General features: G+C 42.7%; 1 protein-coding gene across 1 annotated transcript in view; it reads right to left on the reverse strand.

Moving 5' to 3' along the window:
• The window catches only part of LOC310862936 (A-type voltage-gated potassium channel KCND3-like), a gene marked incomplete at both ends in the record, with an annotated part of 123,558 nt that overhangs the window by 15,999 nt on the left and 86,910 nt on the right, over window positions 1-20,649 (reverse strand). Inside the window, one exon of the mRNA XM_083771059.1 lies at window positions 5,325-5,487. Within this exon, the coding sequence (XP_083627185.1) occupies window positions 5,325-5,487 (163 nt within the window). The remainder of the gene's footprint in view (window positions 1-5,324; window positions 5,488-20,649) is intronic.

Below are 20,649 nucleotides of genomic sequence, written 5' to 3' on the forward strand. Positions count from 1 at the left end.
CTGACCTGGTGAGAGCAGGAGTGGACCTGGTGAGACGTAGGAGGGGCCCGGACAGGTGTCAACCCACAGAGCCTAGTCCTTCCATGTGCCAGAATGGTACCTCCCAGTCCCGGCAGAGTAGTTCAGGAGGAATGGATTGTGTGGCCCTGGTTTTTCCCTAATGGGACTTATTTAGTCTTAGTTTTAGTCATCGTAGCTTAGTTTTCATCTAGTTTCCATTTAGTTTTCGTCAGTGAAAAAAGGTAGTCGACGAACTTAGTTTTAGTCGACAAAAACAAACACTGCTCTCTCTTCAATGCAGTGGTTCCCAAACTCTGGTCCTGCAACCTCGTGGCCCAGTGCATGAGGATATTACGACTGGGCCCCCAAATAATTGCCAAGACACTAAGATGTCAATTTAACATTGAATATAAAACATTTAAAAACCTGAAAAATGACTTTTCCAATAAATAGGAACTTGAAGCATAGCCTAAGATCACTATGTTAATTGATTGATCATTATAATGGTCTGAAAATGCCTGGGCCGTGAAGACTTCGGAGATCTTCCAGTACCGACCCCCCACGCTCTGTCTCTGTCTCTCTCTGGCCAGTAGTCTACAGTGCAAGTCATGAATTACAAATCAGATATTCTCCCGTTCCACCAGAGTCCACCTACACGACTGTCTTGACTCTCCAATCAGTCACGCCAGTCCGCAGAACACGTGGGTGTACTTTTTTTTCCTGGTGTACTTCTGGATTCTGACCTCTGTCTCGAGGCTCCGAAAAAAACAACAAATACAAACTGGGTTCGTAGAGTTGGCACATGTACCAGTACTTTCTATACCCCTAACCTTCATAAAGTTGTCCATGCCCTTATTCCATCTGGCCCAGACTATACTGTGACGCCCTCCACTCAAGTCTCAGCGAGGGATCCATACACCTCCGGCCTTTTTGTGCAGAATGCGGCTGCCAGACTCATTGCTGGGACTAGGAGATAACATAAACAACAACCCCGGTACTGTAGCTGCACTGCACTGGCTGCCCAGTAACCTTTAGACTTTTGATTTTAAGAATGTAGTTGTTAACTTTTAAAGCTCTTAACGGCCTGGCACCTCAATATCTAGCTGAGCTGCTGGAACCCTATATGTGCCTGTCTGCAGTGGTGGAAAGTAATTAAGTTTAAGTACTGCACTTAAGTACAATTTTGTGTAGTATTTCCAATTAACAATAATTTTACTTCTACTCCACTAGATGATCTCGGATCTCGGAAACTGATATTTAGTCGACTAAAACTAGACTAAAACATTCCAGGTGACTAAAATATGACTAAAACTAAATGCAAACTATTCAAGAGACTATGACTAAAACTAAAATCTAAATTTGCTGCCAAAAACAACAGTAATATGAAAAAAAAAATTGTACAATACAATAAGTCGCCTGATGGTTGTATACCGGGGCAATAAAAATAAATTAAATATAACAATGTATTCATAATGTGTAGTAGTGCACATACAAAGTTGTACACAGATCTGTGCAGTTATAGGTATAAACATTTAAGTTGCATTTCGTCCTCTGCCTGGTGGGAATGTGTGTGCATAATTGCACGGAAATCACACACTGTGTTAATGATTTGAGGCATTTGGTTCAAAATGGACCAATCCTACAAAGTTTGGAAGGCAATCTTAGCCAATCAGGATGGAATATGGGAAAGTGGACAGATGTGTGTTGATCTCATTACTATAGAGATAGTGTATACCGATTTGCGTGATGTATGGATAAAATATGTACAGAAATGTGTTTTACCAATATCGGCCTCATGGTGGTGCTATAACCGGCAGATGTGGCATTTCTTCCTCTGCCTAGTGAGAATGTGTGTGCATAATTTCACAGAAATTGCACGCTGTGTTAATGATTTGAGGCATTTTGTTGGAAATGGACAAATCCTGCAAACTTTGGAAGGCAATCTTAGAGATTGGGGATGGAATATGGGGAAGCGGACAGGTCTGTATTGATCACATGACTGTAGAGATAGTGTGTAGCGATTTGCGTGATGAATGGAAGAAATCTGTACGAGTAATATAAATAAATGTCTTTTGCTAAAATCGGCCTCATGGTGGCGCTAGAACAGGCCATTGTGGAAAGTTTGTGACAGAGGTTCGTCGTTGGCATCCGTTTGGCAGTTTGGCATCGACCGGGCCAACTGTGCCGGAGATTAGCTGTACACGGACGGACGTACGCACGCACGCACGCACACACGGACGGAGTGCAGAACGTACTCTCTCCCCAGGCCTTCGGCATCAGCACAGGTCTTGATGACCCGTCTGGGAACATGACATCACCCTTCCCACGGCTGCAGGGTTGACTGTATACAGCTGCCAGGCAGTGGTGGAAAGAGTACTCAATTGTTTTACTTAAGTAAAAGTACCAATACTGCAATTTAGAACTACTTCCTTACAAGTAAAAGTACGGAATTGAAAATGTACCGAAATGGCCGAAATGTATAGGGTTGAAGTGGTTAATGTATGTTTTCTAATTAAAATTAAAATCTCCAAAGTAACTAGTAACTAAAGTTTTTAAATAATTGTAGTGTAGCAAAAGTACACATTTTGGCTCTGTGATGTAGTGGAGTAGTAAAGGTACTGGAAATTGGAAATACCCAAGTAAAGTACAAATACTTGTGCTTAAGTACAGTACTTAAGTAAAAGTACTTGGTTACTTTCCACCACTGCTGCCAGGTTAGCGCTAGCATCGTAGCCTTGTACCGCACATAGAAGGCGGCATTCAGAGATTGTTTGCAAGTGCAGCGTCGGCACTCTCACGAGACGGGTGCTGAACTTTATAGTCTTTGACTCTTCTTTTCCCCTGTCACATGCACTGTGAGATTGAAACTGAGTTAAGATAGTGTGCTCATAACACTACTTTGCGTCATCCATTGGCCACAAAATTCATCTATTTACACAGCAGTCTATATTCCTCTCTTTGATGTTAAAGCAAGATTTCTCTTTCCTCTCTCTGTCTCTCTCTCTCTCTCTCTCTCTCTCTCTCTCTCTCTCTCTCTCTCTCTCTCACATGCACGCGTGCGCGCGGATACCCTGGGCTTAATGTTTAAGATACCCAGTCCTCCTGCCTCTATAGTTTCAATTGGTAAGACCCAGCTTCTTTTTATTTTTTATATATTTTTTATCCCACGATTTTGTAAGCCATTTTTCACCCCTGTGTCAATCATCTAGTGTGATCCTAGGCTCTACACACCCTCCGCCAACCTGGGAGAGCAACGGACTTAACTCATGCTTCCTTCATGCTTGAGTTTCCAAGTTGCTCCTTTACACCTGACAGGGGGGAGTTTCCCTGGTTGGACGTAGCGCGTGGAAGGAACACGTTATTCCAACCAGTTCCTTTCCCCTCCATCAGGCGCCCCGGCTGGCCAGGGGGAGGCAGTTTAGAGACCAGGATTACTGCATGTTTTTGTGAGGGTACCTACCCTAGGGGACACGGGGAGAACATGCAAACTCCACACAGAAAGGCCCTTTCGCCAACCCTGCCTTCGGGTATGGGCACTGATGGAAGGAGGAGGAAACACGCCGCCAGCACCCACAGCGCCCCGAGCGGGAATCGAACCCAGGACCTTCTAGCTGTGAGGCGACAGCACTACCAACTGTGCCACCGTGCCCCCAGCTTCTTATATGTCATCAATTCCAGTGACAGAGGGTCTAAATCACCACGTCAGCAGTCAGCACGTCCAGGTTTCGCCAGAGAAAAAGTTAACCTCCTGATCGACTGTGTTGTAACGGAAGTGGTCTGAATGGTACTTAGACCAACCGGAATGGTTGGTCTAAGTAACTTCCATATGTGGCTAATTTTCTCTCTCAGGGGACATCCATAACCACTTTTAAATGTTGTGCCGCAGACTACCCTGCCTCTTGCTTACGAAGTTCCAGTCTCTCCAGCTCTTTTGCCAAGACTGTCAACTGACAGGGCTGTATTTTGCGTGTCTTAAGTACCAGGTCTTATTACTTAACTTGAGTAAACTAAAGACCTGGAGGCGTGATCAATGCCATTTGGCTATTCTGAGTGGCCAAAGAGCATTGATCACGCCTCCAGGTCTTTAGTTTACTCAAGTTAAGTAATAAGACCTGGTACTTAAGACACGCAAAATACAGCCCACAGTGTCTTATTCTTACAAGAAAGATGGAAAACTCGATAACTTGACAATATGCAACAACTGTCGAACAGCAGTAAACATTAGGTAGTGCGTCTAATCAGAGATGTCATGGATGCCCTGCATGTGGGAGAGAGCGTCACTTTTCAACCACACTTGTAGCTATATAGTGCTGCAGCCCAGTCCATGTACTGTAGCCTATACAGTAGAGTCCAGTAACGTTGTGTGGCAGATATACAGTACTGACACACGCACGTACGTACGCACGCGAACGCCTACAGTGGGGCCCAGTAATGTTGTAGGTCATAGCATACTGTACATGTACAATACAGTAGGGCCCAGTACATACAATACTGAACATACAGTACAGTAGTAGCAGTAGCTACAGTGATGCAAGCTCATATTGAATTGCATCACTGCAGCACAATGAGTAGGGCTGAATCAAATCACACCGGCTCCTTAATTTAGAGCGTGTCTAGATGTATCAGATAGTCAGTCGCTTGCTTGATGATGCATATCGAATCGGTCTTACGGGGTGAGATGCTCACCCCTGGTTAATCACCATCATTTTTCGACCGCGGTCGAGATTATGGATTTCACAATGCCCCGCCAGACTTCCCGGTCTTTCATTGCCATCCCCAGTTCCTGCTTACGGATTCATGACAGTTTTCTACCTGTGGTCTGCTTTGAGGCAGGATTCCAGAGAAGAAGGGAGAGATATAACCTCATGATCAGCTCTGTAGCAGTGGCCAGCAAAATATATGTATATATAAATGTATATATTATAATATTATATATTATGTAGTCGATGGGTGGCTCTTCCAAGAGATATTGTGCGCTCTCAGGCGGGTGCAAGTGCCATCCAGCCGTTTCTCTAATTTCTTTGAAAGTGTCCATGTCTCGGAGCCATAGAGTAGAATCGGCTCTTACTAAGCTGGGATGACCAGATCTTATGCATGTCATTGCATTGCACTAACCCTGGTTAACAGTGCAGAGCTGTACCTTCTGAGCTCGTCTCTTGTCTGCCCTCTGGTTCTAACCCTGGTTAACAGTGCAGAGCTGTACCTTCTGAGCTCGTCTCTTGTCTGCCCTCTGGTTCTAACCCTGGTTAACAGTGCAGAGCTGTACCTTCTGAGCTCGTCTCTTGTCTGCCCTCTGGTTCTAACCCTGGTTAATAGTGCTGTACCTTCTGAGCACGTCGCTTGTCTGCCCTCTGGTTCTGGTGATAGATGCGGCTGAAGTTGGAGACTATGACGGGAACAGGCAGGGCAATTACCAACACTCCACTCAGAGAGCAGATGGAGCCGAAGATCTTCCCCGCGATAGTCTTCGGCACCATGTCTCCATAACTAGAGAGAGACCGAGAGGGAGAGGGAGAGGGGGAGGTGGAGACAGAGAGACAGAGAGGGAGAGGGGGGGGGGGGGAGAGAGAGAGAGAGAGACAGAGAGAGAGAGAGAGAGGAAGAGAGATTTTTCAGAAAGGACAAATACTGAATCTCCACCGCCATATACGTATACACGACAAACCGCAGTGGTATTTTCTCTGCTTGTTATACATTCTGTGCTGTTGATGAACTGAACCCCTTTATCAGCTGTCCCTACGCCATCCATTCCAGCGGCCATTTCTTTGAACTTGGCTGAACAATTGAGCCTTTTGGTCTCGAATGTCTAATGGGAGCTCCCGGCTTCCCAAAATTTGATAAAGCGGTTGTAGAGTCTCTGAACGGGGGCCCTGACGGGCAGCGCCAGATTAGGACCATCTGTGCCACTCAGTCCCGGGCAGAACAAAGCCACACCACGGTGGGCCAGGTAGGGTGCCCCCGGGGTGGTCCTCGGTGCATATTCAAAAAACTGATTCAATAACAGAGACTTGCCAGGGGCTTGTATTGTGATTATAGCCAAGTCAAGTCCTGCCACAATGCGAGCGCCGGCGTGCAGAGGCAGTTGCCATGGAGTTTACATGGGATGATAAGCCCAAAAAGGGGTAACAAACACTGCTTAAAAGAATTAAGCTAACGAGGCAGGATTGACTGTGAAAGCACACAATGTGACGGACAGACAGACAGGATTCAGCAAAGAGAAAAATTGGAAAAGGACAAAAATGTGGGACAGAGGAGAAAACATGTCTTTCATTACCTAGAAAAGGGAGAGCAACTCAACACAGCCATTCCTTTCAAGTGCCTCGTTCAAAACCAATCACAACACAGGATCCTCTCTGATTCTCTGATTTTCCTCTTACCCTCCAACCCGACCCCTTCATCTGATATGTTTTGGCCTCTTTGTCTTGTAATGACTTTCCTCTCCAGTAAATCTTTATACAAAGACAGTTTCGACAAGCAATTTATCTCTCTCCCTCTCTCTCTCTCGGGACCCCTCACTGCCCAGGCGGATCGTGGGTGGTGCAGTGTTCACTTTACTGATTACTGATTCACTTTACTGTCTGGCCCAAATTCCTCTTCCATAGAGAAGAAATACCCTCATAAGTAAACTTTAGCATAGCCTACAATACCTCTGACTGAACTTTAGTTCACTATACGGCACACACTGACTGGAGAGTGGTGTTGGGGGGGAAAACAAAATTGCTCTGTTGGAGTAAATGTGACCAGCTTTTCACCAGAGGAGAAAAACTGAAATGATTTATTTTTTATCCAAAATGAGTTTATAGCACAGTCAGACTCTTCACATAGAGGATGTCTCAAATAAATGTCAGAGCTGAAATCGACTGAAATCCAATAATGTAAATATATGAAATAAATGCTTAAATATGTAGCTAGGTGTAATGTTAGAGACCACAGAAGTGAACCTTTCAAGCCTGTTTTGTCAACTCGCTGTTTTCTGCAAGACATTACTCTATAAGCCATATCTCCAAAACCGGTGGGTCAAACTGAACCAATATGTCAATTTCAAGCTATGATTCCCTGCTTTCATATGACATGAAAAAACGAAAATGTTAAAAAAAATCCAATGGCAGTCCTTCAGTCAAATCTGGTCATAAATGCTCTGTTGGAGGGCGAGGTTCAGGAGAGGCCACGTCGCCATCTGAAGTTTCCCGGTTCGATCCCCGGGTCCGGCCTGAGTTTGTCCGAATCCCTAACTGCTCCCGATGAGCAGGTTGGTGCTTGCATCGTGTGGATGAATGAATGTAATTAAGCGCTTTGGAGAAAGGATATATAAATGCTCCATTTACCATCTTTATTTACCTTTTAAAATGGGAAGGAAAAACTCAAGGCTCTTTATTCCTCTCCTCTAGAGAGCGGATATATCCTCATTTTTTTGTTCCTATGACAAAACGAGAATTTGGGGTTAATTAATTGAACAACTATACGCTCATGCCGGAAGCAGGAGATTATAGAATGGAGCTCTTTTGTTTCTCTCTCAAAAGTTTGAGAGGGGGGCGAGATTAAAAACCCAGTGCTTATAAACCACCCATCATCAGATAGTCCAGGTATAGGACCCGGCCCCGCCCTGGAGTCATTCCTTGTCTCCATGATTGATCAGCTACAGTATCAGTCTCTGGTGTAAAAGAGATAATATTCTTGCTTATCTTTAAGGACTGAACCTCAGGCACCTGATTTGTTTACTTCTCTCTTACCTCTCTCGTACTCGTATAAATCTTCCTAAATTCCAAGCCCACCGAACAGGCTCTGAGTGATCATGACTGAACGCCGACAAGGACATTCAAACCACTAGGCTGGTTGTTAATATTATTTCTTTGCCTCACGACTCAGTGGCGGACGAAGCACACACGTACAGGAGTTCACAGTTCACTCTGCACACCGTCTGTCGGAAAATGAGCACCGACGTCCCCCGTGGACACACCTCCCTCATTTGGCAGTTCATAAAAGACATGGCAAAACAGTTTCACAAACCACAATGCAGTCGCAAAACTACTGTGCACTGCTACTGTATGTCTTGAAGAAACCAAGCTGCTTTCTCCTCCGTCAGCGAGTTGGGAACATGAGACAAGGTAGAGAGACAATACAGTTTTATTTTATTTAAGTAAAAGTATCAATACTTCAATATAGAAATACTTTGTTAAAAGTAAATTCCGGAATTTACTTGAGTAAAAGTACAAAAGTATTGGCATCAAAATGTACAAAAGTAGAAAGTACTCAATATGCAGAATGTCCCATTTCTCTACTTTTCAAATGCCTAAAATGTAAAAAAATAAATGTATAGTGGAGTAAAAGTACAATATTTGAATCTGCCTGCCACATACAGTATAGGCTCTGGCCTGACAACGTGTCGCGTGTTCGAGTCCCGTTCATGACGACCTTTGCTGCATGTCTCTCCCCTTCTATCGCCCTCTTTCCTGTCAATCTTCACTTGAAACTATCAATATAGGGAGAAAAGCCAAAAACAAATCTTAAAAAAATAAAAGATAAATTGGATCTGAGATGTAGTGGAGTAGAACTCAAGTAAAGTACACATACTTTGGATGCTTCTGGCCCTGCATGGCAGATAGTTGATTTCACAGTTTCACACTGTCCGATGGAGACTCACGGGGCCTTTGATGCATCACCAGCTTTCAGCTGATCTAGAGTCTGTTATGAATTAACCTTGAAGAACACAGACATCATGCACCTGTACAGATGCACGGTCCAAACTCATTTCCAACCTTAGACATATTAAACGTGCTCAAACCTGTTTTGCTCATGAGGCAACACAATTATGTTTGCACACACACACACACACACACACACACACACACACACACACACACACACACACACACACACACACACACACACACACACACACACACACACACACACACACACACACACACACACACACACACACAACGCTAATGCCTTCTATGCAACACTTAGTTGTTTTTATTTTTAGGTTGAAAAGGCAGTGGTTGGAGACCCACAGTGCTTTATGAGCCATTTCGTGACTCTCCTGGGTGTGTACTCATGACAATATAAATTTACATCAGCTCTGCGCCGCACAGGACGATGAGAGAGGGATTTGCAGAATTTACGCAATTGGTCAACATTTTTATTTTAATTAATTACTTAATATATATATGTTGATGATCATTGATGTTCAATGTTTAGTCTTGCAATGCCATTTGTTATGATATTTGCATATAATTACCCCCCACAGAGGCAGAAATGCTTAAAAGAAAATATCTGGACTCTTTAACCTTTAACCCTGAAAAAGTAAGTACAATGGCTGTAATATATATGTTTTGTGATCATTATAATGGCTAGAACATGTACATTTATTATTGTGAAAGATATCATTATTATTAATAATTATTATAAATGTGCATAACATTGACATAGAACTTTTTTAACAAGCTCTCAATGTTTGGGGAATTGCAAATAGGGCATAAGTAAGAAATGGCATGGGTTTTTGTAAACAATACTTATCAAAATAATTCAATCTATACTTTATTATGGAGCACTTGCAAAAGCGTGGCTATTCTTGCTGGGGTCCAGCTGGTGCTTGTTTCTCTGAAACAATCCCAGGGCCAGCATGCAGGACTCAAATCCAATCTTTTTAATTCTAAAATACAGCATGATCGAGAAGACGGATAAAGATGAAGGCAGACAAAAGCTACAAGACAAAAGAGTTATTCATGTCTGAGTTAGGACTTTAGGACTTTGTTTCCCCCCCAGGGAGTTGATGATGAATAGCAGCGTTCCGAAAAATAAACACCACTGCTGTCACCACAGGATATCCAGACTAATACAGCAGCATACGTATACCGTTACTGTATAGGGCTTTAATCTCTGCCTGCTATTGATCCAAAAGAGCTAGTATGTTCCATACATAAATGCTTACTTGCAAAGGTACCTCATGTTGACCACAGCTGGGGCATTCTCCTGACTAATGATGCCTGTTTGTTTTACCCGTCTTTGGATTATCTAGTATCTATAGGTTACTCTTTATATGATGAATAGCGGAAATAGCTGATGTACAAGCTTAGCCTACATTGCATCGTGCACAATTGCCTATTTAAGCTACTTTTCAAAATGTCGAAAAAATGATCTCATAACTCTAGACATGAAAAAAAAACACCTAAAAGTATTATTATTAGCCATTATTCAATTGTAAATTGGTAAGACATTATGTTATGTGGTTTCCTGTTATGTGGTTTGCAGGATGCAACTGTTCAGGCAAACAAGCAAACACAATCTTTCATAACGAGCCAATTGACACATTTGAGCAGTGTTGATTTCGTCGACTAAAACTAAGACGAAAAATGTCCGTCGACTATACCTTTTTTCACTGATGAAAACTAACTAAATGTAAACTAAGCTATGATGACTAAAACTAAGACTAAATATACTGACAATTTCGTCAACAAATAAAAACTAGACTAAAATGTTAGGAAGGGACTGGTGGACAAGAGATCCAGTATAAGTCAATGTTTGAGCTTGTAGATCTGCTGTTTTCAGCATGCAACTTTACACTTTATCCAAGTGTAAAAACAGTCATCACGACGGCATCAAGGCCTGCCAAAATACATTTTAGTCGACTAAATCAACCGTAGATTCAGTCGACTAAAACTAGACTACCACTAAAACATTCCAGGTGACTAAAATGTGACTGAAACTAAATTAAAACTATTGAAGAGATTATTACTAAAACTAAAATCAAAATGTTATGCCAAAAACAACACTGCATTTGAGTACAACTTACAGAGTAACACACATATTTGTCCATATGCTGCCCAAAAGTCTGTTTGCCCCAACGCATAGAAATACCCGTGACTCTTTTTGATACAGAGACAGTCATGGCGGCAAGATTAACTGTTCAGGAGGAGAAAAACAGTTCTTCTTACTAGAGCATTTCTGAAATAAATATCAGAGCTGAAATCGACATGTAAACATGAAATAAATGCTTAAACATGTAGCTAGGTGTAATGTTAAGAGACCACAGAAGTGAACCTTTCAAGCCTGTTTTCTCAACTCACTGTTTTCTGCAAGACATTACTCTATAAGCCATATCTCCAAACCTGGTGGGTCAAACCGAACAACCAATGTCAATTTGAAGCTATGCTGCCTTCATATAATGACATGAAAAAACGAAAATGAATAATAATCCAATGACTGTCTCCCATTCATGGTGGGTCACTATTGGCCTGAATATGTTTTTTTTCCAATGGAAATATCCTAAAAAACATATTATCGAGGGACTAGATTATTTGACATTCAATGTTCTTTTTCCACAAATGAGTCTTGAAAAATGGCGGTCGTCTTATAATCAGAATCGTCTTATATTCGGCACAATACGGTAGTTACATTTAAAAAAGATATATACCTGCGTGTGAACACAGATCGACTCCCAGGTCAACCACCCCCACGCATGTATCACTGTAGGTCTCCTGTTTGTTTTCTCTCTTTCACGCTTGGAGTTACATTCACAGCATCCTTCTCTTTTCACCTGTGTCATTGCCGTGGCAACAACACAGAATCCAATCTGGCCTACTAAACGAACCTCGAGAAAGTGAAGGTGAGGCAATAAGTGAAAAACTGCCGGAGGGGAATTGCAGGGTACACAACCTTCTCTGTTAATCTTCCACTGTACCTCTCCTCTCCTGACCAAGCAATCTCACCTTTTCCCTTTTCAACCTGAAGGAGATGATAACAATGGAGAACTAGTGAGAGAGAGAGAGAGAGAGAGAGAGAGAGAGAGAGAGAGAGAGAGAGAGAGAGAGAGAGAGAGAGAGAGATTGAACGAACAAGAGAAAAGAGGCGAGAGCCTGATGATATTATTGCACACAGTATTCTGGCATGTGAGCGATACGAGATATTAGTTTGTGTGACCTGCTGTCACGAGGCGGGAAACGTGATCCATCATGACCTACGTGAGCCCCGGAACGCAGTCGGTTTAAATTAGTGGCTTTTTTATCAAAAAGAGAGAGGTGTCAAAATACAAGGGCAGCACAATGACGTGGAGCTCGAGCTGCACAACGTACTGTATAGGCCTACGGAAGAACTGGTGGACCCTGCACTACAACCAACCCTCAGCAGTAGTTTATTTAAAAGAACCAGTGGACCCTGCACTACACCCAACCGGCAGCAGTAGTTTATTTAAAAGAACCAGTGGACCCTGCACTACACCCAACCGGCAGCAGTAGTTTATTTAAAAGAACCGGTGGACCCTGCACTACACCCAACCCTCAGCAGTAGTTTATTTAAAAGAAGAACCAGTGGACCCTGCACTACACCCAACCGGCAGCAGTAGTTTATTTAGAAGAACCGGTGGACCCTGCACTACACCCAACCCTCAGCAGTAGTTTATTTAAAAGAAGAACTGGTGGACCCTGCACTACACCCAACCGGCAGCAGTAGTTTATTTAAAAGAAGAACCGGTGGACCCTGCACTACACCCAACCCTCAGCAGTAGTTTATTTAAAATAACCAGTGAACACGGCACTACACCCAACCGGCAGCAGTAGTTTATTTAAAAGAAGAACCGGTGGACCCTGCACTACACCCAACCCTCAGCAGTAGTTTATTTAGAAGAACCAGTGGACCCTGCACTACACCCAACCCTCAGCAGTAGTTTATTTAAAAGAAGAACCAGTGGACCCTGCACTACACCCAACCGGCAGCAGTAGTTTATTTAAAAGAACCAGTGGACCCTGCACTACACCCAACCGGCAGCAGTAGTTTATTTAAAAGAAGAACCGGTGGACCCTGCACTACACCCAACCCTCAGCAGTAGTTTATTTAAAAGAAGAACCGGTGGACCCTGCACTACACCCAACCCTCAGCAGTAGTTTATTTAAAAGAAGAACCAGTGGACCCTGCACTACACCCAACCGGCAGCAGTAGTTTATTTAAAAGAACCAGTGGACCCTGCACTACACCCAACCCTCAGCAGTAGTTTATTTAAAAGAAGAACCAGTGGACCCTGCACTACACCCAACCGGCAGCAGTAGTTTATTTAAAAGAACCAGTGGACCCTGCACTACACCCAACCGGCAGCAGTAGTTTATTTAAAATAACCAGTGAACACGGCACTACACCCAACCCTCAGCAGTAGTTTATTTAAAATAACCAGTGAACACGGCACTACACCCAACCGGCAGCAGTAGTTTATTTAAAAGAAGAACCGGTGGACCCTGCACTACACCCAACCCTCAGCAGTAGTTTATTTAAAAGAAGAACCGGTGGACCCTGCACTACACCCAACCCTCAGCAGTAGTTTATTTAAAAGCTTATTCGGTAGTATAAAGTTCATCCAAAGTTCACTGGCAGTGCTGGCGTAACACACAGGAGGTTAACGTTTTGAACCGTTATTTTAATAATATACTGCAAATCAGGTTACAGTGAAGTTTATACAGCTCCTATATTTACCCAACCATGGCTGGCTTTCTAAGCACATACATTATTTTTTCAGCAAAAAGGCCTGCTTAACATTCATACAGTTCTTTATATTCACATTGAAGTGATGGCCAATGCAATTTCCATTGCAGCATCTGGCTAGGAGCCCCTTTCAACCTGGTGTGACTATTTGTTTTTAGGCATGTCATTCATTATTGGCAAACGGTTTCTAAAATGTTCAAAAAAATGTTTTACGGAAATTTATCTATATTCGTGCCGCACTGCGAGCTTGCCTTGTACATCTGCTGTTTTTGCATATTTTAGAAAAATCTTAAAAGTGTTGAATTACGAAAACGTTTGAGAACTACTGATTTAGAAATGTAGGCATTTGTAGAATCGGTCTCAGATCGTAATGGGTTAAACTTAAGGACCAAAGGCCCTCTATATATGGCATTGTCCATTCACAACTTTGCATGCTACACCCGATGGGCACTGACATGCACAGGAGCGATGCAATACCTACCGTACTCATTGGCTGAGTATTCGTCCGTCCGCCCGCCTGCCCGTGCCCGTTTTTACATTTGTTTACATTTTCTCCAAAGCCAGAAAACATCACTGATCTTGAATACTGTGTAGTAACTGTGTTTGTATATCAACCTCTTTACAGGGGTTATTTTTGTTATTAATTATTGTGTCCGTAAGCAAGTAAGTAATGGCTGGGCACACACCTATAGCCCTAAACTATTTTAATTGAAGCTCTCTATACAGATCTGGTCAATATGTCATTTATGTTGACCAGATCTGTAGAGGGACATGCTCTAAATAAAATATTTTGTTTATATTTTATGCCCAAAAAGTATATTATTCTGAGAAGCTGGGTGCTGAGAGGCTTCCCAGCCTGTAGAATTGACTTTCACCAACACAATTGGTGATATATCAATCACTCCACATTATGATGCAGATAATGTCAAATGCTTGATGAGTAGTGGCCAATGTCATCAATATTGGTCTGTGTCCCCCCATATATACACTGGTTTCATTGACAATGTCTGCTCCAATCATCAGGAGTAATGGGGCATGGTGCCCTGCATGGGGATGTGATGGACATTTATATTTGTCTTTTTGTTTTACTCTGCCCTAGGGGAGTAGCATAATAACCTGTCTTTTTGTTTTACTCTGCCCTAGGGGAGTAGCATAATAACCTGTCTTTTTGTTTTACTCTGCCCTAGGGGAGTAGCATAATAACCTGTCTTTTTGTTTTACTCTGCCCTAGGGGAATAGCATAATAACCTGTCTTTTTGTTTTACTCTGCCCTAGGGGAGTAGCATAATAACCTGTCTTTTTGTTTTACTCTGCCCTAGGGGAGTAGCATAATAACCTGTCTTTTTGTTTTACTCTGCCCTAGGGGAATAGCATAATAACCTGTCTTTTTGTTTTACTCTGCCCTAGGGGAGTATCATAATAACCTGTCTTTTTGTTTTACTCTGCCCTGAGTAGCATAATAACCTGCGGCTCAGAGAAGTGCTAGACCAGCAAATATATTATCCACCCAGGAACAATGAATACCAGTACTGCTGAGCAAGGTGATGGGATTGATATTAGCTATGTCATTGTGTACTCTACAGTATATTGAACCAAAAGTGTACCGGAAGTGGACAATAACAAAAGACACACAAACCATGGAATAAGACCATGGAACTTCACAACACATTCCAACACACAGGCTTTTGCTATTCGACTAGTGTTGGCAGCTATACTAGCCAACTATTACACTCATTACAGTATTACTTATTGTGATAGCATAAGTGCTATACCGTTTTATACCACTTTCAAAGTGGTATAGGCCTACCCCTTTTATACCACTTTTTGTAGAGTGGTATACCAAAGACAACGTTTGGGCTATTGCTTATTGTGAGCCTCAATACACTGTATTTTAAAATATTAGTGAAAACTTGTAAGCTTAAAGTTGGACACGCGCGTACGCGCGCACGCGCACGCACACGCACACGCACACGCACACGCACACACACACACACACACACACACACACACACACACACACACACACACACACACACACACACACACACAAAGCAAGGGTTCAGCCTCCAGGAAGAAACCCTACATACAAAGTTAATACACAATTGCACATAAAAACGACTCCAGGGTGTCTGGAAAAATACAAAAACTGGAAAAGTACAAATATGGTGGCACTTGTAGCAAATAATAATGTAATAACTGCTCATAATGTAATAAGGGCTCATAATGTAATACTTTAAATGTAATAAAACTCATAATGGAATAATCAGCTCATAATGTAATAAAAACATGAGCGCATAACGTAATAACAGATTTTTAGATGTAATAATGTAAAAATGTGTACACTGTCATATTTATTGCTTCCGTTGACAAATGTAGACTTTCTTATGGCCCATATAGTCTTACACTGTAATATTTATTACCTCTGTTGCTCTTATGGTCCATATTGTTGAGAAAAGTCTTACACTGTCAAATGTATTAATATATTCGGGTTACTTCAGTAACCTCAGTTAGATTAGTGATTAGAGAGAGAGAGAGTCATATGGGGTCCAAGCCACTAGATGGCGCAGGCCCACAGCCTAACCTACACTCACAGAACAATTCTATTGGGTCGTGAACTGTCGCTCAGTATACCCCACCGACCTGGTATATAACCTGATCGCTCGGAGCGCGTCATTCCTATCAACCTGCTTTCTGACTTCTTGACAAGACAGAAGGGCAACTTAATGACTCTCTCTCTCATCACTTATCTAACTGAGGTTACTGAAGTAACCCAAAGTTAGCTTAAGTCCCTCTCGGAGAGAGTCATATGGGGAACATAACGCTATCTATGATCGCCCTTGGCTGATAAATCGACCCTAGCCTCGGTACCAGGCTTTAATTTTTGTTGGTGCAAAAATTGAAAGCCTGGAGGAACGCATTGGCCGCTCCGGTCTAAAAGTGGGAGTCAACCCTTCCGGGTGGGCGTCGCTCCAAATGATGTGACGTAGCACTGCACTAGGGGGGAGAGGAGGGGCCGGGGGTGACGGACAGATCGATGAGATCCAATCAGGGCGTGCGCAAATCTGAGCCGCGACCCGCCCCTCTAGACCAGAAACCTAACACGTTAGCTCAGGCTAAATCGACCCTAGGATCATCTCTTCTAGAGAAAGACTAACGCAAGCGGTGGCTCATAGAGTACCATCCCTGCGTGTTCACTAAAGAGACATCCACTATGATGATGTCCTTGACCCAGTGGCTGACAGCTTTGTCGTTCCAGCTGCCCTGGTCAAGAAACATGATGGTCATCCATCCCCTCGGTCAGGGGCCAGAAGGAACCTATTGACCAAAACCAGTCAGACTGTCTGACTCATTGAGCGGCAACCTCCAGTCGACCAACTCCCCACGGCGCAGACATCCTGAATCGGGACTCCCTTGGCAAAGGTCCAGGATGCAGACAAACCTCTCGTAGAGTGTGCACATAGACCCTCGGGGGGCTCAGTACCACTTGAGGTATAGGCTAATCTTATAGCTTCCACAATCCATTGCGAAAGTCTCACCTTCGAAATGCCTGTCAGGAAGGACGGGGTCGCGCGTCAATGGCACCCGTTGAGACGTTTACTCTGGACGGGTCAGAGAGCGGGGCGTTCCCCCCTTGGCCACCCTATTTCTTTTTAACCCAGTACAACAAATGAGGTTTTATTCATTCTGGTCTGTTTGAAAAATAAGAAATATAGGCCTCCTTCATATATATGCAATGGTGGAAAGTACCCAAGTACATTTAGTTAATAACATTTTGGGGTATTTGTACTAAATATCTTATCGTTTTGCAATGGAAATAATTGGTGTCGAATCGTTTGGCAATCAATCATCAATTTAATCTGCTGTTAAAATGTATCGTTATGCACCCCTATAAACATAGCCATGACCTTGTGAGAGGGGAAGGAGAAAATGTTAACACCACCAGCACGAGGCAAAGACTCCACAGGAACTATCGGAGCCTCCATGGAGATGCTCCACAGGAGCAGCTAGAATGTCCAGAGCTGCAGCAAAGGGGACAAGGCCAGTAATTGAGAACCACACCACATTTATTCAGCCAGTCCAGGGATTTGAACAGGTGAAAAGATTCTCTACCCTCCATGATATAATACTGCTGCCCATCTGCGCTTCAACAACTACACACCAAGTAGGGCTGGGAGTTACAATGGGATTTTAGATGGATAAAAGAATCACCACAATGTCCAAATACCTCAGGCTGTCAATACTTCGACCTGATGAAGTTTTAGACCTGAGGTCGATTCTACAAATGTCTTCTAAATCCTGAACGTTTTCTGAAAAAACAATGTTTCTATGTCAGTCGTTCTCAACCTTTCATGTCAAGGACCCCCAGGAATTATTATGTAATTGGCCGCCGACCCCCATCTGAAAATATGTAGTCCCCCCCCCCCCAGAAGCAAATATTTGAGTTAAAAATGTTCACTCTGAAAGAATATTTTGAAGATTTGCACGACCTTTTGCACGATTTTTCTAAAATAGCAGATCTACGAGCAATAGCTAAAGTATGCTTAAAACACCAAAAGGGGTTCCTGCCCAGAATGGGTTATATGTCAATTTTAAATATTATTTATTGGCCCATTTATTAAATAAATGTAAACGTAAACTCAAATATTAAACATAAAACCTGCTGCTGCTGCTCCTGCTGTTCACTCCAAGTCATTCTGCGTTAGAGATATTAGCAGTGGTGGAAAAAGTACTCAATTGTTTTACTTAAGTAAAAGTACCAATACTTCAATTTAGAACTACTTCTTTACAAGTAAAAGTACGGAATTTAAAATGTACTTGAGTAAAAGTACAAAAGGACTTCGACTGGTTGCCGTCGCTGCAAAAGAAAGCTGGAACCTAATCGCCTAATAGCCCATGGGTTCCAGTCTGATTCACTAAAAGTTTGCTACTGTATTTGCTACTGTACTCAGACGCAACACAGTGAATTGGGGATGGGGGCTTACACTGTAATCTCCATAACTGTGATATGCGACAAATACAGGTGGTCAATCGTGTGTGTGTGTGTGTGTGTGTGTGTGTGTGTGTGTGTGTGTGTGTGTGTGTGTGTGCGCGCGCGCGCGCGGGTTACACTCTCCTCACATGCACTAAAATTTACAACTCATACTGTAGCTAAATCTGTATGCTGCATTGTGATGATGATGAAATGTATTTTCCAGTTGTCACTTCAGACGAGGAGCAGCATGATGATGATGATGATGAGTGGGAGACAGATGAGGAAGCCTGTTTGTCAAGTAAGAAGTGAAAGATTTTTATTTTACATTTTCAGAAGCTTGCATTGTAGCGTCAATATTATGCATTGTATATGTGGTCCTATAGTGTGCTAAGACCTTCAATGTCTCCCTGCATTCTATGTCTGTTTACATGTGTCGTGCTGTGACGCATTGAGCTTGTAGATCTGCATAAAATGACTTGTCTTTTAGTTCTAAATATGCATGTCCTGCATTTTCACTGTTTTCACTTCAGACGAGGAGGAGGAGCAAGCACAGAGTGATGACACTGTACCCTGTGTGCCCGGTGTTGCAGGTAAGATAACAGCATTCTATGTGATCATATAGTTCACTGAGACACTACACTGTATGTCTGTGCACATTGTAAAAGCTTGTAAGGAAAACAAAATCACACCCGTGTGAAGTGAGCGCTCATAAAGTTTACTGAGACTCTACACTGTCTGCATAAGGAGAAGAGACTGGAGCAGCACGGACATTTAGAGCCTTTTATTTAGGTGCTGAGTATACAAAAACGACTAACGTTTCGACCTTGCGGTCTTCATCAGAGTCATGCACCTGTAAAGCACCGGATCAGCCGTTTCAGGCTTGAGGCGCGTTGGTAGACTCCCTTTGTACTCTACACTGTCTCTCTGCATTCTATGATTCTAGTTTACTGAGACACTACACTGTACGTCTGTGCACATTGTAAACGCTTGTAATAGTGTAAAGTGAGCACGCTCACTTTACACAGGTGTGATTTATTTTTCTTCTGAGAAAATCTTTTACATACAACATGTGCTATATCTCTGCTGTCTTGGTGGGACCAAGCTGAATTCAACAATCAATCACTATAGAACGGAACACATCTAATTTATTTTTCTGATGAAAGCAGAGATTCTGTTCTTTAATTTGTTATATAATATGTATAGGTAGATATATTGAATCATTGTATATAGCTCTGGATAAAGAAAAACATGCAAATACCTAGGCTTCTGTATTTTTACAGCCTTTTTAGCCAAAACCAAGCGGTATTAAACCCTCAGTAACTCAAGAACGGATGATGGGAAAATCTCATTTTTTTTCCAATTGAAGTAGACAACCGCAGCTTTCTTTTGAGGTGGTGTCACTATAGATATAGCATATCATTATCTGTGGGAGGAGACCCCGGGGCAGACCAAGGCGCAGTTGGAGGAAATACATCGACTCACTGGCCTTGGAACGTCTCGGAGTCCCCCGGGAGGAGGTCGCTGATGTTGCTCTGGAGAGGGAAATCTGGAGCACTCTGGTGGAGCTGTTGCCCCCGCGGCCCGACTACGGATAAGCGGTTGAAGATGGATGGATGGATTATCTGTGGGTGTTGAAAGATGACCTTGAATGCCATACTAAGCCCATGGCAGAAGCAGCAGTATAAAGAGAGTTAACCACCACAAATACATTCTAAATCAGAGAAATGCCCTGTGGCAGTTAACCACCACCACAAATACATTCTAAATCATTCAAAGATTACTGGATTCTCTGAGCTCACAACTTGTTGAATCAGCTATTTTTATTACTTCTTAAAAAAAAAGGTTTTCTAATTTATTCATGAATTTACTGAATTTTATCATTTATCATTGAATTAAGTTTTTAAATATTTTTTATTAATTCATTTTTGCTTTTCTGACACACACACACACACACACACACACACACACACACACACACACACACACACGCAAAGTGCAAAACATACTCTCCCCATGCCTTCGGCTAGAGATGTCCCGATACTGTATTGCTATCGGAAAAGTATCGGTATGGGCACTTATTTGTCATATCGGCTCATATCGGTATCGACGAATATGCCAGTCTAACCACCGATCCGTCGGATCTGACACAGGGGTAAGGGGTTGACACTATGGCAGGTAAATAAAATGTTGGGACATGTGGAGTTTGC

This window comes from Protomyctophum parallelum, assembly GCF_964188405.1.
Source record: "Protomyctophum parallelum genome assembly, chromosome: 8".
NCBI lineage: Eukaryota > Metazoa > Chordata > Actinopteri > Myctophiformes > Myctophidae > Protomyctophum > Protomyctophum parallelum.